This window comes from Pelophylax lessonae (assembly GCF_965119305.1).
Source record: "Pelophylax lessonae genome assembly, chromosome: 9".
NCBI lineage: Eukaryota > Metazoa > Chordata > Amphibia > Anura > Ranidae > Pelophylax > Pelophylax lessonae.
Window position 1 is genome coordinate 267,195,351 of NC_138776.1, and position 25,794 is coordinate 267,221,144.

Genomic DNA, 25,794 nt, shown 5'->3' on the forward strand with positions numbered 1-25,794 from the left:
GTGTCCACACTACGAGGTTTTTTCTGTGCTGCAGTTCTCTGATCTCCACAAGGTGGTGATCTCGCTACTACCCAGACAGGAAGTCTCTATGGAAGACAGGAAGTGATGTCAGGTATAAATAGGAAGTTCCGGGTCAGAGGTGAGTTGGAAGGAAGTAGAGAGGAGACATTGCTGGAAGTGCTAGCAGAGGAGGTAATAAGATATGATTTTCCCAACCACTCCAACGTAATTACCAGACTGAATATACAAGCACAGTACGAACTGCTTTTAGCATACAAAAATTCATCTACTAATAAGATATGATTTTCTATTTACACCCAGTAACCCCCCCGTTATGTCCGTCCTCTTCCTCCGTAGTCACTGTGATGTATTTTCTCTCCAGCAGATGATGATACACACAGGATCAGATACATTTCCCTGCTTACGGGGCTGAAACATTGTCTTCATTTTGGAGATGGGTCACCTTTCCACCTTAGCAGTCTCTTGTAACGAGAGATGAGATTCGGAATTTACTGACATTTGACTCCAGTTTTCAGGGTTTGAATGTTGGTAGAATTTGTAGTCGATTAAGGTTTTCACTCACCCGTAATGCCTTCTGCATCCTTTGACCCTGGTCAGCAATCTCATAGCAGCTAAAAATGTGGAATGGGGGGTGTGGTGAACCCCACCCCTGACTATAGGAGGGGATCTGAGATCAGCCAATAATGGGGGAGGAAGTAGGACACAATATAATAGGTTTGCAGGGGGCACAAACACCACAAATGCCAAAAAACCTAAACTATGTGTCCTATTTACCACTAACATCAACCCATACAGTATATTATCCCCATACATCCTCATACTAATATTGTACAACCAATACAGTCCAGATAATTCTTCATTATCTGTCTACAGAGAAACCTTCATAGATCACATGACCACATCAATGAGGATGGAGGACGACCGGAGTCACATGACTGAGAAGATACTAAACCTCACCCTGGAGATCATCTACCTGCTGACCGGAGAGGTGAGGAGGATTCTGGGAGGTCACATGACATCTCTCTTATCTCTATTAATAAAACACAGACCTAACCGGAGAGGTGAGGAGGATTCTGGGATTCTAATATGATATTCCTATTGGTTCCCCAATACAGAGATTTCCTCTTCTGAAGTCAGGTGATCATATGACCATCACAGTGCCTCCATGTGACTCCCTAAAACCTGAGAGACACAACATGCAGAAGATTCTAGAAGTCACCAAGAAGATGATGGAGCTGCTGACAGGAGAGGTGAGCGGTGCTGGGAATTCTGGGACATTATCCAGTAACAGACAAGGGATGTGTCTGGATGGTGACTGTAATATTGTGTGTGTCAGGTTCCTATAAGGTGTCAGGATGTCACTGTCTATTTCTCCATGGAGGAGTGGGAGTATTTAGAAGGACACAAGGATCTCTACAAGGACGTCATGATGGAGAATCAGCCGCCCCTCACATCACCGGGTAAGAGGAGACTTTATTGTAAAGGAGAGAGCAGTACGGAGGATCCACCTAGATCCTCCATCATCTGATAAACACATAGAAACAATGTATTCAGTCAGTGTGTGTGTTTCCTACAGATGCATCCAGTAATGGGAACCCACCAGAGAGATGTCCCCGTCCTCTGTATTCCCGGGATTCCACACAGGAAGGTCACACCATCCCCCACCATCATCAGGTGGGTGGAGTTGAGGGTCGGGAACATAAAGTGATTGAACACTCTGACATGTGGAGACGATGTGTGGACTCTACAAGATGATATTTTCTATGTGATCTCACATCATAAATACTTCTATGTTACAGATGTTATTTTCTGCCATTCTGTTGGTTTAGGGTGAAGATCTGATGAAGATGAAAGTTGAGGGTGGAGAAGAAGAGACGTATGTGAGGGATGATCAGCAATATACGGAGGAGGCTGGAACGACGAGGACATTCATAGAGGAGGACACTCCTACAGAGATCAGCACAGGTGACCCATCATATATTCTTCTCTTATCTCTGCTCTGTTACTGCATGCTGATTGGTCTAGAGCAGGCTTATAACTCATAACATAGCAGTCTTGTTGGGATGAAAAGTAAGGAGTAGTAATGAGAGAAGTGGCCTTCATTCGGCTCAGGCTGTACCAAGCCTGAAATTGGGGAACGCAGAGCATAGCTCCCCAAACCCAATGACATATATGGAAGTGGCCTAGGTTCGGTTCAAGCTTTACCAGTAGAGTTGGACTGCACACCCACTCTGTTCGGTTTACACCAGAACTCCTGAACATGTAAAAAGTTAGCGAACTTCATTGAAGTCCATGGGACCCCAACTTGAAAAATCAAAAGTGTACAATTTGAAGGCTTATATGCAAGTTATTGGCCATACAAAGGGTATGGGGGGGGGGGGTCCAGGTACTGCCCTGGGGGATGTGTATCAATGCAAAAAATGTTTGAAAAATAGTTTTTTTTTTTTTACAGGAGCAATGATTGTAATGTTGCCTAAACTGAAACAATAAAAATGAAAAATTCCTTTAAATATAGGGCCCTTACTCTGCCTGTAAAGTGGCACATCTGTACCATATATAGAACCTGCTGCAGCAAAACTGACATTTAACCACTTGCCGACCGCCGCAAGTAGATATACTGCGGCGGTCAGCCCCTCACAGGCAAAGTGACGTATATATACGTCACTAGCCTGTGAGGCTCCCACGTGGTCACGGACCCCCCCCCCCCCGCGTGTGACCGGCGGACCCGATGTCCGCCGTCATTTGGCGATCGTCGGGGGAGAGGGAGAAAGGCAGGCGGCTGATGTAAACAAGTCGCCTGTCATTCTCCCCTGTGTAGGAACAATGATCACACGGTTCTACTATGTAGGACCGTTGATCATTGTTCCTACAGCTCAAGCCACAGCCAATCACAGTTAGAATCACGCCCCTAGGGACACACACAGTCCCTCCCTCTCAAATAAAGTTAACCCCTTCACTACCAGTGTAATTTTACAGTAACCGTGCATATGTATAGCACTGATTACTGTAGTAATGTCACTGGTAACCCCAAAAGTGTCAAAAATGTCAGTCAAGGGTCCGATCTGTCCGCCGCAATGTCGCAGTTCCGCAAAAAAAAATCGCAGATCGCCGCCATTACTCGTTAAAAAAAAAACCAACAAAAATGACAAAAATCTTTCTCTTTGTTAGTAAACGCGATAACTTTTGCGCAAACCAATCAAAATACGCTTTTTGCGATTTTTTTTTTTTTAACCAAACATATGTAGCAGAAAACAAATTGGCCGAAAATGTTAAAAAATTTTGATTTTTACATTTTTTTGGGGGGGAATTTCATTTAAAAAATAATTTGAAAAGTATTGTTATTTTTGCAAAATTGTCGCTCTTTTTTTTTGTTTATAGCGCATGATCAAAAAATCGCACAGGTGATCAAATACCACCAAAAGAAAGCTCTGTTTGTGGGAAAAAAAGGACGTCAAATTCGTTTAGGTACAGCGTCGCTCGACCGCGCAATTGTCCGTTAAAGTCACACAGTGCCGAATCGCAAAATACCCCCTGGTCAGGAAGGGGGTAAAATCTTCCGGGGCTTAAGTGGTTAAAATGCTGGCTATACAAAAATGTAAAAAAAAAAAAAGCATGACCCCCCCCCCCCCCCCCCAATTAATACCAAGCCCTTTGAGTCTGGTATGTATTGTAAGGGGAACCCCACGCCAAAATGTAAAATAAAAACTGTGTAGGGTACCCCCAAAGTCCATAAAAGACCCTTATTGGAGTATGCAGCCTGGCAGGCCAGAAGAGGGAGGCGGGTGGAGCGACCGCCCCCATCCCTCCTGAAGTACACCAGGCCCTCAACATGGGGGAGGGTGCTTTGGGGCGACTGACCCCCCCCCCCCCCAAGCACCTTGTCCCCATGTTATTGGGAACAAAAGCCACTTCCCCACAACTCTGGCCAGCGGTTGTGTGGGGGGGGTCCGTGGGCAGGGGGCTTATCGGAATCTTAAGCCCCCCCAGATCCCGGCCACCCCAATGTGAATAAGTATGGGGTACATTATGCCCCTACTCATTCACCCAATAATAATTTAATAAAAACACACACAGTTTCTGAAAATACATTTTTACAAATAAAACAATGTCCCCCGATGCACATTCATAAATAATCAAAACGCCCGCCGCCACCTTCGGACCCGAAAAAAGAAAAGACACTACTAAGACTAACCGGCGACTACCCGCTCCGCCCGTTTGACCGTGCTTATATAGGTAAGGGGCGGGGCCACCAGTGTCAGTGTCAAATTGCCCACCACATTATCCCAGTCCCACTATAACCTCTTCCCAGCCAGTGTCATTAGTTCAGTGACAGTGTATAGTATTGGCACTGATCCCTGTATTAGTGTCACTGGTGATGTGAGTGACAGCTACTCAGTTCCCACCCAGTGTCAGTTGGTGTCAGATTTCTCGCTGCACTTTTTACAGTCCCAATATGACCCCTTCCCGGCCAGTGTTATTAATACAGTGACAGTGTATAGCATCGGCACTGATCCCTGTATTAGTGTTATTGGTTATGTAAGTGGCAGTGTCAGATTGCCCGCCGCACTGTCACAGTCCCACTGTAAGTCACTGATCACCGCCATTACTAGTATTAAAAAAATAAAATGAATAAAAATTCCAAAATATATATATATATATATATATATATATATATGTGTATATATATATATATATATATATATATATATAAAATAATATATACCATCATTTGTACATACTATGACTTTCACACAAACCAATCAATACACACTTATTGGGGGTTTTTTCTTTTTTTTTTTTCACCAAACACATGTGGCAGAATACATTTTTTTTAATTTTTTATTATTAATATTATTTTTTATTTTTTTTTTTATTATTCTTATCAATATCATTATTATTTTCTGTGTCAATCTTTTTATTAACCACTTCACGCAAAATCACGTACCTGTACGTCATTTATTTTTTTTTTTGTTAAAGTGGTTGTAGCGGGATGATATGTAGCTGCAGGCATCGAAACCCCAGCCTGGCCCCCCCCCCCCCCCCCCCCCGGTACCGTTTTTTTAGAGCGGACGGTCGGCTTTCATGTGATAACAATCGAGCCGCTCAGCCATTATCACAAGGAGCGGGAAGGGACGTCCCCCCTCCCGCCGCCTTCCACCGCTCAGCCCCAGGCCTCCATTTTATTCCCTAGGGTCTTTGCTAAAAAAAAAAACAATTACCGTATTTATCGGCGTATAACACGCACTTTTTCCTCCTAAAAATGGAGGAAAAAGCAGCAGTGCGTGTTATACGCCGATATTAAAAAAAAAAAAAAAAAAACGGCCAGGAAGCATTGCCGAGAGCAGAAGGGGCGGGCCGGGCCGAGGAGAAGGAAGGACGAGCTGTCCTAAGAGCAGAAGGGGGCGGGCCGAGCCGAGGAGAAGAGAGAACGAGCAAACGCAGTCATCGGAAGTCCCGCCTATGACAGACGTCACACGTCTCGGCAGAGGAGGCGGGACTTCCGATGACTGCGCTCGCTCGTTCTCACTTCTCCTCGGCTCAGCCCGCCCCCTTCTGCTCTTATGACAGCTCGTCCTTCCTTCTCGGCCCGGCCCGCCCCTTCTGCTCTCGGCGCTCCTTCCCGGTCTTTTTAAAAACAAATGAGGTCAGTTCAAATGGCGCTTGGGATGCTGCATGTATGGACACTTGGTGGGCTGCATGTATGGACACTCGGTGGGCTGCATGTATGGACACTTGGTGGGCTGCATTCATTGACACTGCTGGTGGGCTGCATTCATTGACACTGCTGGTGGGCTGCATATATGGACACTGGTGAGATATCATTTGATTTAAAAAAAAAAAAAAAATGTTCTGAGTTCAAAGCTGTTTATGTTAAATTTAAGCTTTTTTCCTGAAATTTCTCTCCAAATATTGGGTGCGTGTTATACGCCGGCGCGTGTTATACGCCGATAAATACGGTATATATAATGTATTTTTTTTTCTAGCAAAAAATATTAATTTTAATTTGTAAACAACAAGTGTCAGAAATAGGCCTGGTCTTGAAGTGGTTAAAATTTTGAGTAACCCGACAAGACATTGTTGGGTAGCACAAAGTAGTACAAAATAAAATTGTCAACATAAACGGTGCATAATAATTAAAAAAAATAGAAATTTGGTGACAATAGTAGATAAAAGATGGTAAGGGTTTTGCTCAGAGGTGTAACAAACTGCGGTAATGTGATCGACCAAGTATAACCTCTATAGTTGTGTCTCTATCCAGATATCAAAGGAAAAATCTCCTGAGGTAGTTTGTCATGAGCAAAACAATATCATCATTATTATTATTATTATTTATTATTATTTTTTGCTATTATTTTTACGATTATTATCATGATTTTATTATATTTTATTACTATTATCATTTTATTTTTTACTATTATAGTATTTTTACGATTATTATCATGATTATTTTATTATATTTTATTACTATTATTTTATTTTTTACTATTTTTACGATTATTTTATTTTATTACTATTATCATTTTATTTTTTACTATTATTTTTACGATTATTATCATGATTATATTTTATTACTATTATCATTTTATTTTTTACTATTACAGTATTTTTACGATTACTGTATTATCATTATTATTTTATTATATTTTATTACTATTATCATTTTATTTTTTACTATTATAGTATTTTTACGATTATTATCATGATTATTTTATTATATTTTATTACTATTATTTTATTTTTTACTATTATTTTTACGATTATTTTATTATATTTTATTACTATTATCATTTTATTTTTTACTATTATTTTTACGATTATTATCATTATTATTTTATTATATTTCTATTACGATTATCATTTTATTTTTTACTATTATTTTTACGATTATTATCATTATTATTTTATTTTTTTATTATTTTATCGGATATGTTTTATAGAAGAAATGGGAAAATGTTTTTTTTTTTTTTGTTTTCAAAATATTGGGTCTTTTTTTCCGTTTATATCACAAAAAATACAAAATACTCCAGCAAGCTCCTCCGGTGTTGCATATCATCGGAATCCTGTGGTCACTCTTTCTATGGTAAAGGCTCCACAAGTCTGAACATTGACCCTCTTATCTATCAGAGGTCACATGACCCAGTGCCTAGGCTTGTGGTTGTGTAAAGAGCATGGACCTCCCAGTCCCCATTGGTTCCTGCTCTTCTGACAAGGCTGTGTAAATGTAGAAGTGATCTGGGAGGAGGACCAAAGGCCCTTTGACTGAATAGGGGAAGAGTCCCAGCTGGTTGGGACATCCACAGAGAACATCTGCTCACTCATATCTACCTGATCCAGATGGAATCTTGATGGAAGTGAACTAACTCTCTCAGATCTATTGATGATGTTTTTTATATTTTTCCAGGACACGCCATGGAGAAACCCTCAAAGGATCGTCTCACTTTATCTCCAGGTTGTAGAATGGAAGATGAGGACATCACAGGAGATTGTGGAGGAGAAAAGACAATGAGCTCCACTATGGATGGTGGACTTCACAGTGTGGATAGACCATGGAATCCCTCTGACTCTGAGCAACCTCGTACTGTGAGGGATGGTTCGGGAATTCAGGGGGAGAAGACATTTTCCTGTCCTGAATGTGGGGGAAGTTTTAGCTCTGAATTAAGTCTCTCTCTACACCAGAGGTCCCACGCGGGTGAGAAACTTCATTCCTGTTCTGTGTGCGGGGAAAGTTTTCATTTGGAAGAATTCATTAAACATCAAAAATCTCACACAGGGATGAAGCCGTATTCCTGTTCTGAGTGCGGGAAATGTTTTTCAGAAAGGAGAAGTTTTTCCAGACATCAGAAATTGCACACGGGAAATAACCTGTATTCCTGCTCTGTGTGCGGAAAAAGTTTTGCTGAGAAATACTTCCTTGTTAGTCATCAAAGAACTCACACAGGGGAGAAGCCGTATTCCTGTTCTGAATGCGGGAAAGGTTTTCCCACTAAATCAGAACTTTGCAGACATTACAGATCTCACACGGGGGAGAAGCCATATTCCTGTCCTGAGTGCGGGAAAAAATTTTCGCAGAAATTCTACCTAAGTAGACATCAGAGATTGCACGATGTTGAAAAGGTGGAGAAGCCATATTCCTGCCATGAGTGCGGGAAATGTTTTTCAACTAAAGGCAATTTTATGAGACATCAGATGGCTCACACGGGGGAGAGGCCGTATTCCTGTTCTGAATGTGGGAAATGTTTTGCCTCTAAATCAGTCCTTGTTGTACATCAAAGATCTCACACAGGGGAGAAACCGTTTTCCTGTTCTGAATGTGGGAAATGTTTTCCCACTAATTCAGATCTTTGCAGACATTACAGATCTCACACGGGGGAGAAGCCGTATTCCTGTTCTGAGTGCGGGAAAACATTTTCGCAGAAGACCAAAGTTAACACACATCAGAGATTGCACACTGGTGAAAAGCCGTATTCCTGCCATGAGTGTGGGAAATGTTTTTCAGAGAAGGCCCATTTATTGAGACATTACAGATGTCATACAGGGGAGAAGCCGCATTGCTGCCCTGAGTGCGGGAAATGTTTTTCACAGAAGTCTTACCTAAACAAACATCAGAGAACCCACACAACCCTTGAGGTGTATTAGTGTCCTGAGTGCGGGAAACATCTTCTATATTGATCATATTTTGCCTTACATCCAAGATCTCACACTGGGAAGAAGCACATCTTTTTTTTTTTTTTTTTTACTTTATTTTTATTTGCATGTAAAATTTAAAATTTATTACAACATTTCCCAAATTGGGATTCACATATTATGCATTAATTTTATAAAAGGAAAGAAAGACAAACCCAATCAGCATTCCCCTCTCTCCTCCCGCCCCGTCCCTCCCAAAGGATCTCCTCCTCCCCTCCCCATCCCTAATCCTACCAACTTCCTAAAGGTAATTATGCTGGGCTGTTTATTTCAATATATTTAATTGTTTTTTTAAATTCAATCCATTTTCTCCATTTCCTTTTCATATTTATTGGGTTCTCTACTTGCGTGTTACTTATGTACTCCATATTGAAATTTATGTCTATCTTTTTACACCATTCCTTCACGTTCGGGCTCTCTTCTTCTCTCCATTTTTTTGGTATAATTCCCTTGGCTGCATTTAGCAGGGTTGGGACCAGCATCATTTTGTATTTTTTTAAGGGAATAGTTGTTTTGTGGAAAAGGCAGACCCACGGGTCGTCTGATATTATTATTCCTGTAATTTCTTCGATCAGTTGTCTAACCTCAGTCCAGTAACCTCTTATCCTCGGACACTCCCAAAATATGTGGTACATTGTTCCTATACTACCACATTTCCTCCAGCATTTATCTGTCTTGTCTGGTTGGTATTTATTTATTACTTCTGGAGTGATATACCATCTTGTTAAACATTTATAATTTAATTCTGTTGTGCTTACATCCATAGCAGAGGATCCTACCGCCCCTAGTATAACCTCAAGTTCCTGTCTTGGCAGTTGTGTCCCTATTTCTTTCTCCCATTTAGTTATATATGGGGGTCTCTCCAGACTATGCCATTCCGTCAACATTTTATATATCTGAGATACTCCATGTCTCTGGTTAGAGGAGTAACTCAGCTTCTCTATGTTGTTAAGATCTTTTTCCGACCTAATCGGCTGTGGCAGCGACCTAACAAAGTGTTTCAACTGAAGATATCTCCAGTCATCCAATTTCATATTTTTATTTTCTTGTTTTAATTTCTGAAGTGATTTTATGTGACCTTTGTGAATGATATCTTTTAATTGCGTGTTTCCTACCCAGTTCCCAAATTATTCTTCCTCTCCTGGTGGGAAGTATTTAGTGCCATTTAGTGAAATCATAGGTGAATTGTATTCCCATTTCATTTGTTTGTTAATCCCATCCCATACTTTATAGACTACTTTTGTCAATTCGTGTTCTCCTTGTGTTTCTCTATATTTTGGTGGTATCCATATTGTTTTGTGAAGGTGATTGTTATTTTGTGCACATTCTATCTCTACTTATCTTTTTTCCCTTTCTATTTTTGTCCATTCTACCATTCGTGTAATAATTACTGCCTTATAATATCTTTCCATATCTGGTGTTGCTAACCCTCCTTGTGTTTTACCTCTTGTTAGAATTTTATATTGAACTCTAGGTTTTTTCCGCTGCCATATATATTTTGTTAGTAAAGTTCTAATTGCTCTGAAGAAGGTTGCGGGGATGTTTATTGGCAATAAAGAAAAGGTGTCTAAAATCTTTGGAAGAATATACATCTTAACTACGTTGTTTCTTCCGATCCAGGAAATTTGATTATTTGATTTCCTTCGTATTTCTGTTTTTATTTCGTTCAATAATGGTATATAATTAATTTGATATAATTTTTTTATTTGTGGTGTTAAATATATCCCTAAATACTTTAATTTGTCTTTTGTCCACGTGTACGGGAAATATGTTTTTATTGTTTGTTCTTCTTGAGTATTTAACCTTAGGTTGAGGATCTCTGATTTTATAGGGTTTATTTTAAAGTTTGATAGTCTACCATACTCTTTCAGTTCCTTTTGAATATTTGGGAGTGTAATCCTAGGGTTTGTTATGATGAACAGTAGGTCGTCGGCATATGCCGCGACCTTATGTTCATCCTGGTTTATCTCTACTCCTTTTATGTCACGGTTTTGTCTAATTTTTGCCAATAATGGTTCTAAGGTAAGGACGAACAATAGAGGCGACAGGGGACATCCCTGTCGCGTTCCATTGCTCATTCCAAATCTTTCCGATAGGCTCCCGTTTATTTTAATTTTTGCCATGGGTTTCTTATATAATGCTTCTATCCATTGTCTCATTCTTGGGCCAATCCCTATATTTTTTATCGTTTCTTTCATGAAGTCCCAGTCTACCCTATCAAAGGCCTTTTCGGCATCAATCGATAATAGGATGGAGGGGACCTCATGTTTTTTTGTTTTTTGTAGGAGCAGCAAAGTACGAATTACGTTATCTTTCCCTTCCCTACGAGGGACAAATCCAGTTTGATCCGGGTGGATCCACAGTTTTAATAAATCTTTTAGTCTTGTTGCCAGAATTTTCGCAAATAGCTTCGTGTCTGCGTTTAGCAACGCAATTGGCCTATAGCTAGAGCAGAGGGTTTGGTCTTTCCCTTCTTTCGGTATTATCGTGATATAGGCCAATAAAGATTCTTCCCTTAATTCTTCTTTCCCAATTCTGTTCATATAATTTTGCATTTTTGGGATTAATATTTCTTTGAATCTTTTATAATACCTTACCGTGTATCCATCCGGACCTGGACTCCTCCCATTCTGTGTGGTTTTTAACGCTTCTCTTATTTCGTTTTCCGCAATTGGTGCTTCTAAAAGCTCCAATTTATCTCCTAGAATTTTAGGTAGATTTGCTTCCCTAATATATTTTTGGATCTCTTTTATTCTTTCCTGTCTTACATCAGAGGTTTCTTCCTTTCGCACGTTATATAAGGTGTTATAATAGGCATGAAATACCTTAGCTATTCCTGTGGTTGAGTTAATTATTTCATTTTTACTGTTTTTGATTTTTTCTATGTAATTTTTGGATTTCCCCTTCGTCAGTAATCTGGCTAAGGATTTCCCTGGTTTATTTCCAAATTTATACCTATATCTAGCTATCTTATTAAAATTACTTCTGGATTTTTCCTCCAGTAGTTCTTTCAATTCATCTCTTTTTATTATTAGATTTTCTTCTGTTTCTTTTTTAATTTCTCTTTTATGTTTTTGTTCTAATTCGTGTATTTCTCCTATTAGTTTATTGATTGAGTTATTTCTCTCTTTCTTTTTTTTGATGCTAAGGATATCAATATTCCTCTGATGCAGTGGCGGCTGGTGAAGTTTTAAGATGGGGGGGCGCAAGACCCCGCCCTTCTATTTTGGCCCCTCCCATTTCTCAGAAGCCACACCCCTTATAGACCCCACCCATTTTGTCCCCTGTATTTTGCTTGCGTGAACCAATTCTCCCAATATATCACATATTAAGGGCTCCATCAGTACTAGTATATCCCATAATAGGGAGCAGGGGCCCTATTATGGGATACACTGACAGAGTGGCACAAACCCCACAGTACAGGCCCCTTGTACAAACCCCACAGTACAGACCCCCTAGCACAGACCACACAGTACATGCCCCCTTTCAATGTAGTGACCAGCGTACATGCCCCCTTTCAATGTAGTGACCAGCGTACATGCCCCCTTTCAATACAGTGACCAGCGTACATGCCCCCTTTCAATGCAGTGACCAGCGTACATGCCCCCTTTCAATGTAGTGACCAGCGTACATGCCCCCTTTCAATACAGTGACCAGCGTACATGCCCCCTTTCAATGCAGTGACCAGCGTACATGCCCCCTGCAGAGGTATGGCAGTGGGAGAGATGGGATCAGGCAGAGGGATGGTGGTGGGAGAGATGGGATCAGGCAGAGGGATGGTGGTGGGAGAGATGGGATCAGGCAGAGGGATGGTGGTGGGAGAGATGGGATCAGGCAAAGGGATGGCGGTGGGAGGGATGAGGGCATGAGGCAGAGAGGGATGGCAGTGGGAGGGATGGTCATGGGATGAGGCAGAGCAGAGGGGGATGGCGGTGGAAAGGCTGGATGGATGGATGGTCATGGGATGAGGCAGAGCAGAGGGGGATGGCGGTGGAAAGGCTGGATGGATGGATGGTCGTGGGATGAGGCAGAGCAGAGGGGGATGGCGGTGGAAAGGCTGGATGGATGGATGGTCATGGGATGAGGCAGAGCAGAGGGGGATGGCGGTGGAAAGGCTGGATGGATGGATGGTCATGGAATGAGGCAGAGCAGAGGGGGATGGCGGTGGAAAGGCTGGATGGATGGATGGATGGTCATGGGATGAGGCAGAGCAGAGGGGGATGGCGGTGGAAAGGCTGGATGGATGGATGGTCATGGGATGAGGCAGAGCAGAGGGGGATGGCGGTGGAAAGGCTGGATGGATGGATGGTCATGGGATGAGGCAGAGCAGAGGGGGATGGCGGTGGAAAGGCTGGATGGATGGTCATGGGATGAGGCAGAGCAGAGGGGGATGGCGGTGGAAAGGCTGGATGGATGGATGGATGGATGGATGGATGGTCATGGGATGAGGCAGAGCAGAGGGGGATGGCGGTGGAAAGGCTGGATGGATGGATGGTCATGGGATGAGGCAGAGCAGAGGGGGATGGCGGTGGAAAGGCTGGATGGATGGATGGTCATGGGATGAGGCAGAGCAGAGGGGGATGGCGGTGGAAAGGCTGGATGGATGGATGGTCATGGGATGAGGCAGAGCAGAGGGGGATGGCGGTGGAAAGGCTGGATGGATGGATGGTCATGGCCCATGATGACCATCCATCCAGCCTTTCCACCGCCATCCCCCTCTGCTCTGCCTCATCCCATGACTCATGGGATGAGGCAGAGCATAGGGGGATGGCGGTGGAAAAGCTGGATGGATGGTCATGGAGGACTGACAGGAGGACCACGAGGACTCACCGGTGGTGATGTCTTCTTCCAGCAGATGACCTCCGGTGGTCTGGTCTCCTCTCCGGTGCCGCCGTCACTCCCGTCCGGTGTCCACCCGACTCCATCGCCCGCGGTCCGGTCCACTGCTGCGAGTGACGTCAGCGGGGTCAGCGTTGGATGTCCTGGATGCTGTGATTGGTCCAGGCTGGAGGCTGGACCAATCACAGCCAGGAATCCACGAAGTGGGGGTTTCCAAGGAATCTGCCTTGCGCCCAGGCTACGCCCCCCACGCCCCCCAGAAGGCAGCCAATCGGCGCCTCTTCTGGGTGGTAACCCCACCCCCCCACCCCCTCCACATCGGCTGGCGGCGGCGGCGAACGCAATTTTTTTTTTTTTCAAACTTTATTGCTCGTTTTGCAATCTTTTTTTTTTTTTTATCTTTTTTTTTTTTCTTCCTTTTTTCAGGGGGGGCGGCGCCCTGGCGCCCCCTATGCACCGGCCGCCACTGCTCTGATGTAGGATTTATGTGCTTCCCAAAGTGTGGCCGATGAGGTTTCCGGTAACTCATTCTTTTGGAAATAAAACTCTAATTCTTGTTCTAGTCTGTTTCCTATTTCTTCATCTTGAATTAATTCTTCATTTAACCTCCATATTCCCATATTTTTATGATTATTTGGTATCTCAATTGTTAATGTTGAGGGGGCATGATCGGATAGTGTGATTGTACCTATTTCTGTATTTTTTATAAATTCCACAAGCCGGTGGTCGATAAAGAAATAGTCTAATCTTGAATACATTGAATGTACTGAAGAGTAGTAAGTATAATCTCTTTTTTTTGGATGTTGAACCCTCCATGCATCTATTAATTGAGTCTGATGTAATTTTTTCCTTATTTTTCTGAGTTTTTGTTCTCCGAGCGTCCTTACGACCGATGTACTATCAACATTTGGGTTCATACAAAAATTTAAATCTCCTGCGATTATCAGGTAGCCTTTTTTAAAGCTTTCTAAATCATACAGAATTCTCCCTAGATATTCACTCGGATTTTTATTTGGGTTATATATATTCGCTAATGTCAGATCCATCCCTCTTATTTGGCCTTTAAGAAAAATATACCGGCCGTTTGGGTCTGTTTTAATTTCTTCCAGGGAGAATTCTGTATTTCTTGCCAGCCCTATTGCTACCCCTCTCGCACGTTCTATTGGTGAGTCCCCATAGTACCACTTAGGGAAGTATTTGGAATAAAGTTTTACGTTTGAATGTATGGAGATATGTGTTTCTTGTAGGAAAGCTATATTTGCTGCTTCTCTTCTCAATTCATCTAAGATTTTATACCTTTTTATGTGGGAATTTAATCCTCTTACATTATAAGTTATTATTTTTATTTGTTCATTTTTAATTTTTGATCGGTCCCGCTCTTGCTCGAGCGTAGTAGGGCTGAGTCGGTCGGAGTCTCTCTAGTAGAACATTACCCATGTTGGTGGATTGATCCTTCCTTATCATTTTTATTCTTTTTTGGTAGTAGGGATTTCCCCTCCCCCTCCTCCCCCCTCCCCCGCACCCCATCCCTCCTCCCTCCCTTCCCCCACCCCACCCCTCCCTCCCTCTCCCTCCCTTCCGTCTCATATTGATGTTTCCTTGATCTACTTTTGATCTCTGGGTATCTAGTTGTGTCCTTGGGTTAATTACCCTCATACCCATTTCCTTTTCGGGGTGATGCTCTGTTGGCCTGACACGTTCTATCCCCTCCACCTCGGAAGGGGGTGTTGGCCGTCTGGGTGGCTGTTCGTCCTCCTTTTTATATCCTGTTCCTCCTCCCCTCCTCTCCCTCCTCCCCCCCCCCCATCCTCCACATAAGGACATATCGAAGTCAATCATCAAACAGCAGAGAGGAAAAAAAAAAAAAAACCGGATGGGGAGATGGAAGGGGAATTCCTCTACGGCGGTTTCCCTCCTCTCTATCTTTGATATTTATTCCTTCCAGTTAGTCTCCATTGCTGTTCTTCTGTTTGTGGATTTTCCTCCCATCTTTTTCTACTGTTATCATCTTCGTACCATCCAGGCATGTCTGGCTCTTGGATATCCAATTTTTTACAGAATTCCTGAGTTTCTTCTGGGAAGATAAGTTTTGCAGATCGTCCGTCTTTTTTCCCTATCAGGCATGCCGGAAAACCCCAGTTGTATCTAACTCCTTGTTTTTGCATTTCTTCTATCAGGGGTTTTAAAATTCTCCTTCTCCTCAATGTTTCTGGCGCCAGATCGGTGAAGATCTGTATCTTATTATTTTCTGTATTTATAAAAGTTTTATTTTTCTTTAAATTTTCCCAGATTTGTGCTTTGTCTGTATAGTTTTGAAATCTGATTATCACATCCCTGGGTGACTCTACTGGAATTCCTGTTGGTTTTCTTATGCGATGTACTCTTTCAATCTGCAATTGTTCGTCTTCTCCTCTTCCTAATACTGGGTTGAGAATTTTTTGCATTTTTTCTCTTAAATTTTCTTCTTGTAGGTCATCTGTCAGTCCTCGGATCCTCAAATTTTTTCGTCTTGCTCTGTTCTCTTGATCTTCAAGCCTATACGCCAGGTCCCTGGCTTTTTTCTTAGTTTCATTTATTTCTTTTCTCATCCCCTGAATTATTTTTGTCTGAGTTGCTTGTTGTACCTCTAACTCTTCTACTCGTCCCAAAGCATGTCCTAGATCTGTTTGAACATGTCTCAGGTCTGTCTGGATTTTGTTCAGTTCAACTTTTAATGATTTTTCTAATTCTGCAAACATTTCTCGCATGTCTCCTTTTGTAGGGGCATGTTCCTTTATTACACTCTGGTCTTCTTCTTCCTCATTTTCAGTTCTTAGGCTTGATTCTGAGTTTTTCTGTACTTATTGGTGATTTATTCAATTCCATTTTTTGACTTTTCTCCTTTGTCTCCCCTCTCTTCTTCCCTGCTCCTAGTTGTTTATCTTGTTTTTCCTGAAAAGTTTTTTCAAGAGGGTTTTCTTGTGTCATGAATTTCTTAATTGTATTTGGACTTGCGGTTGTCCGCGGTGATCTTGCTGTGGCTCCTCCTCTTGTTGTTTTCCCCCTCATCATTCAGAATATGCTTTAAGGCTTCCCTATATGTTTTCCCCGCAGGATAGGTTAGCAGGAGGGAAAAAATAGGGAGGGTGGAGGGTGTTGGGATGTTTTACTGGGGTGTGGATGCGAGTGGACAGGTTATCACTGTGTTGCTTCCTTAGCCGGAAACTACTACAATACAGCGCCCACACACGTTCTCCAGGCTTCGAATTTGCAGTTTTTGCTCTCAACACCACGTTGGATTTACCCCACACCCTTCCTTAAGAGAAATCAATGACTCAATCAAATAGTAGAAAAATAATTCTTATTCAGCTACATGTATCAGTCCTCTGACAGACCTTGATTGGTGTCGGGAGAAAATAGGTGTTTATCTCACAGCCAATTTTACATGAGGTGAGGTAAGTAAAGGAAAACTTCTGTTGCTACCAATAGATAGTCTTTATTTTATACGTATGAGGGGCTAAATGAGGCTTGTTTGATACTGTGTTTTCTTCTTTCACAGTCCCATTTAAGGCTTTAATTAGTTGTGTAGTTATATCATGTGTTGTGGAATTGTTTTCAAAACTACATCAAACTCAGTCAAAGCATTAAAATTGTTAGAGTATCCTGTGCTTAAATCGGCATTTTACCAAAGTCTATGGAGAGCCACTCTGCAGGAATCCAGTGTTTTATCCTAGGTAACTCGCAGTTTTGAATTTAACAAAATCTAGATATGGCCTCCAAAGCCGCTGCTGAGGGGATGATCCGAAAGGTTGCTGTGAATTTTCTGCCACAGCATACAAAATTACCGTCTTAATTAATGTCATAGACTATAGATCATCTACTGATTCCCAGTTAGTTTAGGTAACATTTATAGTTAAATGAAAGGGTTTTTACTCCCAAACTCACAGTTTTGCAGTGTTACCAGTTGCCTCTGAGGTTTCAGTCCATAGCCGTGCTGTTTCTTGGCTGGTTAGAAAAGGGTGCTTGGGGCCCTGGGTTGTTGTGTGGTGATGCTCCTGTATATTGCTGCAGATCTCTCCCGTCAGCCGTGTTCAGGGGGGGGGGGGGCATCTCTCTCCTCAGCTCATCATTGCTCCTCCGCTCTCACAGCTCCACAGTGCCTCCCTTTCACACAGCTCCTCAGTCCTTCAGACCGGATACCACCGGACACCCGAGCACACCACCCGGGATCCACGCGACCGGGAGCCCTGGAGTCTCGGAGCAGAGCGGAGCGGCCGGTGAGTAGAGACTTATGTGGGGGGGGAGAGAGCTGGGAGTCCGCCTTCCGTGCCGGGTGTATGTCCACTTATCCTCGGCTTATCTTCGGCGGCTGTAAGGCATGTAGCGGCTGGGTTCAAGGTGCGGGTCTCGGAGGGGTGAGATGTCTTGCTTCATCTTCAAACAGCCTTCCCGGCGGCCTACGTGCGTGCCGTCAGGCTCCTCCCCCTCATGACGGCGGAAGAAGCACATCTTGATATACACCTTGATATAAAAACGTGGCTGAGTGCTCCTCTGATCTTCATCAAGGAAGAAACACTTTATAAGGAAATCTGAGATCACTAAAGACTTCAAAGTTCTGTCTGGCTTTCTCTGCTAGGAGAGAGAAGGAGGGGGTGTCACTGCTGGTTGGGTCCTTCTAGGAGAGAGAAGGAGGGGGTGTCACTGCTGGTTGGGTCCCTCTAGGAGAGAGAAGGAGGGGGTGTCACTGCTGGTTGGGTCCCTCTAGGAGAGAGAAGGAGGGGGTGTCACTGCTGGTTGGGTCCTTCTAGGAGAGAGAAGGAGGGGGTGTCACTGCTGGTTGGGTCCCTCTAGGAGAGAGAAGGAGGGGGTGTCACAGCTGGTTGGGTCCCTCTAGGAGAGAGAAGGAGGGGGTGTCACTGTTGGTTGGGTTCCTCTAGGAGAAAGAAGGAGAAGGTGACACTGCTGGTTGAGTCCCTCTAGGATAGAGAAGGAGGGGGTGTCACTGCTGGTTGGGTCCCTCTAGGAGAGAGAAGGAGGGGGTGTCACTTCTGGTTGGGTCCCTCTAGGAGAGAGAAGGAGGGGGTGTCAATACTGGTTGGGTTCCTCTAGGAGAGAGAAGGAGGAGGTGTCACTGCTGGTTGGGTCCCTCTAGGAGAGAGAAGGAGGGGGTGTCACTGCTGGTTGGGTCCTTCTAGGAGAGAGAAGGAGGGGGTGTCACTGTTGGTTGGGTCCCTCTAGGAGAGAGAAGGAGGAGGTGTCACTGCTGGTTGGGTCCCTCTAGGAGAGAGAAGGAGGGGGTGTCACTGCTGGTTGGGTCCCTCTAGGAGAGAGAAGGAGGGGGTGTCACTGCTGGTTGGGTCCCTCTAGGAGAGAGAAGGAGGAGGTGTCACTGCTGGTTGTTTCCCTCTAGGAGAGAGAAGGAGGAGGTGTCACTGCTGGTTGGGCCCCTCTAGGAGAGAGAAGGAGGGGGTGTCACTGCTGGTTGGGTCCCTCTAGGAGAGAGAAGGAGGGGGTGTCACTGCTGGTTGGGTTCCTCTAGGAGAGAGAAGGAGGGGGTGTCACTGCTGGTTGGGTCCCTCTAGGAGAGAGAAGAAGGGGGTGTCACTGCTGGTTGGGTCCCTCAAGCAGTGTATTCTGATCTTCAGCAGAAGCCTTAAATGAAGACATCATAGTGAGAGAGGAGTTAGAGATTGTTTGTGGAAGAAGAGAAGGGGAGATCAGACTACATGACTGGACTGACCATTCTGGTATAGTAGTTATCAACTTGCAGAAGAATCTTCATCTGCTGGGAGAAAGTGGAAACATGACATTACCTGATGTAAAATGTTCTATTTATGTGATAAGAATGGAAATATATTTACACATTTTTTAATATGAAACAAATGGAGATTATTTTTGTTTTACATTCATGATATTCTTTGTAAGTTGATAAAAGTTTTCCTTCAGATTTGTATGATGAATTGTCCTTTTCTTTTTCCTTTATTCCTTTTTCTAACACTATAAGTAATTTCCATCCTGTAGGCTTTATTATTAGTCTTAATCTTGTGTCTTAAGGCCCGTACACACGTACCGATCGTCGGCATACAAACGTCGGCGGACGAAAGATCTGCCGATTGTACGCTTGTTAGTATGGTGCCTCCGACAGATGTCTGCGCACATTCTGCGGACAAGAGTCTTTCTTGCAAACATAAAAATTTTTGTATGCCGACACCAGAACGGACGATTGTTCGCCAGTCAGTACAGAAATCAGCCGACAGACCGCAGATTTGCAAGACTGGGCATGCTCAGAAAATAAAAAACACAGGGAAAGTTAACCATTACATGACATCACTTCTGCAGTCAGCTGAAGTCGGCGGACAAAATTCTTGTGCTGTCATTGCACTTTTCAACAGACATCGACATCCCGGGGAGAAAAGACGAATGTTTGTATGACGACGATCGGTACGTGTGTACGGGGCTTAACTCTCAGGACGTCTGTAGTAGACTCCAATGATAAGTCCATCCGTTCAAAGACCCATCTATCATTCCTCTCATAATCCCTTCTCCATACCATCAAGGAGGAAGGAGGCGTTCCCCTAAGGGGTTGGGACTTTACCGGCACTCAAATAGTAGGACAAAAGTATAAATATAGAGTATTTTAAAAGAATTGTAACAAAATTGTATTAATGACAATTGATTTAAAAAAAAAAAATAAAAAAACATATACATATATAAGCAGATGGTACAGAACAACGCAGTAGTGGAGACGTGCAAATAATATACAGTCAAATACCCAACGCGTTTCGAAGCAGTTCGCTTCTTCTTCAGGGGTATACTAGAATATTGCACATAGATTTCTAGGAGTAAGAACATAAAGACATGTTAGAGACATTACAGTATATCTTATAACTTAGTATAGTCTTAACCACTTAAGCCCCAGCCCTATTTCGGACACTTTTTGTTTACAAGTTAAAACCAGTATTTTTTCCTAGAAAACTACTTAGAACCCCCAAACATTATATATATATATATATATATATATATATATATTTTTTTTTAGCAAAGACTCTGGAGAATAAAATGTCGGTCATTGCAAAACTTTTTGTCAAGCGGTATTTGCGCAGCGGTCTTTAAAACGCCATTTTTTTGGGAAAAAAATTGAAAAAAAATCACATTGCACTGCATTTAAAAAATACTAAACAGTAAAGTTAGCCCATTTTTTTTGTATATTGTGAAAGATGATGTCACGCCGAGTAAATAGATACCCAACGTGTTACGGTTTAAAATTGCGCCCCCCCGTGGGATGGCGACAAACTACGGTCAATAGAGATCTCAATCTGCGACGCTTTAAATTTATTTAACGGTTACCAGTTTAGAGGTAGAGTGTAGCTCTTTTTTTTAAATTATTGCGCACGCTCTGGCGATCGCGGCGATACCTCACATGTGGGGTTTGAACAGCGATTTCATTCGCGGCTCGACTTGCGAATACGTTTTTTTTGTGCGCGAGCTAACGGAGGCGGCGAAATTTTTTTTTTTTTTTTTTCCTATTTATTTTTTTTAAACTTTATTACAGGTTTTAAAAAAAAAAAAAAAAAAAAATCTGATCACTTTTATTGCTGTCACAAGCAATGTAAACATCCCTTGTGACACCAATATGTAGTGACAGGTACACTTTATGGAGGGATCGACCCCTCCACTACACTTCCCTGTATGCAAAACGCCGAAAACGGCATTTTTGCATACAGCCGTTTTTTAAATTTGCCGCCTTTTGCAGCACAGTAACCCGGAAGTGACGTCATGGATGCCGCCTCCGGGTTACGTCATCGGAGCCCCGATCGATGCCGTTTCTGGCATTCATCGGGACTCCATCCAGCCGGCGGACGTGCCGGCTGGGTGCTCGGGGTTCCCGGTGGGACGGGAGCCCCGGGCAAAGCCACGGAAGGCGGCGGGAGGGGGGGGGACGCAAGAGCCGCATCGGTCGTTACCGACGGAAAGCCGACCGTCGGCTTCAAACCACGGTACCGGGATGATGCCTCTAGCTAGAGGCATCATCCCGGTATAAACCCGCAAAGTGTACCGACGTATCGGTACGTTACTATGCGGTAAGTGGTTAAAGGGGGGAGAGAAACACAACTCTGAGTACATACTTGCTTTAGTCTCAAACTGCGTACAGATGATTTTGCTTGCATATATTAAAACCAAAATGGCAGACTCGGCACCTTCTCATGTGTTCCTGGCATAATAGAGGTAAAGGGTAGGTCACTGCTAGGTGGAGAGGACCTGTGACTAAAGAAATAGTCGCCCTCAGAATGCTGAAGGTTTTTTGGGGATCCCGTCCACAACAGAGGATTGCATACGGCTGGAGTCCAAAAGAGGGGGGTTAAATAGTATAAATTATGGTGTTCCAAAATGCAGATATGGGTGGAGTCAAAACAAAAAATGATGAAGGGGTTGGGGGGGGGGGTGGTGATTGAATGTGAATGAGGAAATGGGGTGTGCATATCCAGGGCCGGATTAAGAGCATCATGGGCTTGGTGCTGAGGATTTTGAAGGGCCTTAAGGGCCGTGCCTTGGCATGCACCCAGAGGAGGAAGGGTGCAGCCATGCATGCCTAATTCCACATGGAATGCTGTCTCTGAAGCCCATAAACACATCCATGCATCGGCAACTGTCCCTCCTTGTCCGGCCTTCGTGCTGTGTGGGGAGGTTCTGAGGGAGCTGCCTGGGGAAGCGAGCATAGAAGCCAGACTTCTATGTTTACAAGTGACAGAAGAGCGGTAACAGTGAATATGGCCAACCCGGGGCCTATATAAAGGTAGGGGCCTGGAGCTGCAGCTCCAATAGCCCCTACGTTAATCTGGCCCTGTGCATATCTAGAAAATGTGTGTGTTAGAACACCGAGAGCCAGGCATATTTGGAAGGTTCCAGTGCAATGTGTGTATGGTCAGACAGATTGCATGACTGACCATGATAGCAAGATAAGAGGAGTGCTGGAGTGAGGGAATGGACAATATAACCAAGGCTGTTGGCTAGTCATGCTATGATCAGCAAGTTTAAAATGAAAAAAAAAGGGGAAAAGCCAGCATGCAGCAATGAAGTACATACATAAAATTAAAACTAGCATATTACTTACAGTGTGGAGCAGAAATTCAGGGGAGCCAAGTCCAAGTAACGCCGTGTCAGCAGACACGGTAGAAATGGAATGAGTAGGAACATAGCAAGCTATAATATAGCTTGTCCGATTGAGGTAATGCAACACAGCTGATGAGTGTAAGGAGGGGCTGGGAGTGTCGTATGCGAAACAGCCTGAACCTAATAGGGCTCCCTGGGAGGTCGGGGCTCGACGCCGCCTCCCCCTCCGTATAATGCGGAGGGGCAGGGCCACCGTCCTCATCGCACAAAGCAAGGGGGCGGGACCGCGGTGAAGCCGCGGCCAGCCCACATACCTCCCACCGGGCACGGAGGCTTACCTCCCCTGTACACAAGACAGGGAGGGGAGTGACGTGCGTGGGTATATGGGCTACAGGTGCCCTGGATGGACAAAATACCTAAAGCATGTCAAAATGACGCTTCCATAGGAAGCGGTCTCGCCCGTGCCGGTGTAACGTTAAAAAACCATACCCCGTGGAGAAACCATACCGTCGTCGCTTCCGGTCTGAAACAGCTGAGCAGCGCAGCAGTGAGCATGCTCAGAGCCCCGGATACGTAAATGAACATGAAAGAATTTGACAAGTGCGCATGCTCGGTGGGCATGAAATTATCACGGCACTGTGTCTAATGTAATACTTGCGGCGGGTACATTAAAACACTTCGGCTGCAACATCAATCATCTCCTCTGCTATCCCTGTAACTTCCCTCATCTCCGGTAATAAATATAAAAGCGGCGGCGGGAGTATGAGATGTAAATGTGACGGCGATCGCGGCTCCGTGATTCGCTTTTATATTTATTACCGGAGATGAGGGCAGTGACAGGGCGGAGAGCGGAGATGAGTTATGTTGCAGAGGAGCTGTTTTAATGTAAGCGCCGCAAGTTTAACTACCGTGAGAAATCCATACCCTCCGTAGCTGCACCGGAAGTGACGAGGGTATGGTTTTCTCACGGAACACCAGGTCGCATGCAAAAATAGAGGGGCGGGATGTGTTTTCAAGCGACAATGTACCAACAAATACTAATATAGATGTTTTGGCAAAAAATGACAATGGAGACAAAATATGGGACAGATAGCCCAAATACCATCCTCTAATGCCGCAGCAATCCAATTGTGTTAATAATGTGGGAGACACAGGAAGATGCAGAGCTGCCAGAATGGTATGCAAAGAAGAATAATCAAGAGGCATATACACATTGGTCAAAATGATGGTATAAAAACAATGGAGAATACACAGACATGAAAAGTATCACATAATGATAAAGGCAATTCAAAATGCAAACGGAATTACATGGCAAATAACAATACAATGTACAGAATTGAAAATGTGAAGAAAGAACAATAGAAAAAAAAATGAAAGGGGGGGAGGGGGAAAAAAAAATCACCACCTCCAACCACAAGATCATCTTTCATCCTCACTTTCTGATCACATCTAACATAGAGGAACCCCCATCCATCTTTTCTGTGTCCCGTGTCCCTCTAAACAAGAGGATCAGCATGAATACCAACAGCCCAGTCTTGTGAGGAGTCAAGCCGTGTTTCTAGAACACCAATTAAGTTCTCAGATCTGTGTAAAACAAAGTTAAAACAGCGCTTGACACATTGAATAAATTATAATGTGAATATAAATTGTGCTCAAATTCTCTTTATATAAAGTGCAAAGTGTGCAAATATATGTGCAGATTTGATGCAGCTGCTGTGCATCCAAGCAAAACTTGGAAAGAAGATGTAAAATAAAATTAAAACAGCGCTGGCATCATAAAAAGATATATATATGTATAGCTGATGAATATATTAAAAGTTATAAAAGTGCAAAGTGATCAATAAAAATATTAAATGGATATATAAAAATATAATTGTGAACCGTCAATAAATCACAATGGGAATATATAATCAAGCAATAGATCACCATAGGTTATAAATATTCTTATAGAAAGTCCTTAAAGCGGAGTTCCACCCTTGGATTTTTTTTTTTTTTTTTTAAATACCCCCGGGACAGTCAGGGCTAGTGCATTCCACAATGGCTAGCCTCTGATCTGTCCCGGGTCGCACTTACCTGTTAGGACAAATACTTACCTTGAAAACGTCTTGTCCAGCGCTGCCATCTCAGATGTGGGCAGCTTGAAGCCAGCGAGATCCTCTTCGGGGTCCTCTTCCGCCTTCTTCGGCCCCACGATGCCCTGCGCCGGCCCCGACGTCACTTCCGGGTCGCGCGCGTCATCCCTCCACAGCTTCTGGGCATGCCCAGAAGCTGTTTAGAAGGGGATGACGCGCGCGCCCCGGAAATGACGTCGGGGCCGGTGCAGGCGCAATGATTCCTGGGAGCTATGACGTTCAGCTCCCAGGAATCATTGCAGAGCCAGGAAGTGACGACGGGCCGCGGCCGAGGAAGAAGGAAGAAGGAAGTAAGGTAAGTATATTTTCTTCGCTACGAGGTAAGTAAAAAAAAAAAAAATAATGCGATTATCCATTTCTTTTTCAGGTGACCCGGAGCGAGAAGATGGAGGTAAGTATAAAAATAGGGTGGAACTCCACTTTAAATCTTGGTGTGATAAATATAAGGTGCTCAGGTGCAAAAAAACGTCCGATCAAATGGTGCTCGAGTGAGTGGCCCGTCCCTCCAGGTCCCCTACTCACCACAAATACGTATTATAAGGCAGGCCATAGACGATTCGAATTTCGTTCGAAAATCGTAAATGGCAGTGTTATCGAACGATTTTCGTATCGTTAGTGTGGTATGTAAAACGTTCGATTTTCGTACGACAGCAAAAATTCACATATCCAACATGTTGGGTTTTTTTGCGAAAATCGGCCGAATTTCGTATCATTAGTGGGTGAGTTGTATGATTTCGCATAACAAAACACAGAACAGTAGGGAGTGTGTCCGGTAGAGATGTGGTTAAAAGGCACAAAAAATAGTGTTTTGTCGTACGATTTTCGGCTCACATTGATGGTACACTCGATGATGTGCACGAGTGCCGCTTTCGTTTATCGAACGATAAATCGTACGAAATTCGAATCGTCTATGGCCTGCCTAAGCGCTTGATAGGATCATGTGTACTTGTGGCAACCAGGCTCCAGTAAGGATATTCCCAGGGAATGAGGAAAGCCTTGATTGGGATCACTCCAAAAAGGTCTCCGT

General features: G+C 43.6%; 1 protein-coding gene across 1 annotated transcript in view; it reads left to right on the top strand.

Moving 5' to 3' along the window:
* Positions 1–25,794, top strand: part of LOC309564453 (uncharacterized protein) — a 95,787-nt gene that overhangs the window by 55,146 nt on the left and 14,847 nt on the right. The window contains exons 6-7 of the mRNA XM_082269083.1: positions 7,429–7,700; positions 7,950–8,640. Of these exons, the coding sequence (XP_082125209.1) occupies positions 7,429–7,700; positions 7,950–8,640 (963 nt within the window). The remainder of the gene's footprint in view (positions 1–7,428; positions 7,701–7,949; positions 8,641–25,794) is intronic.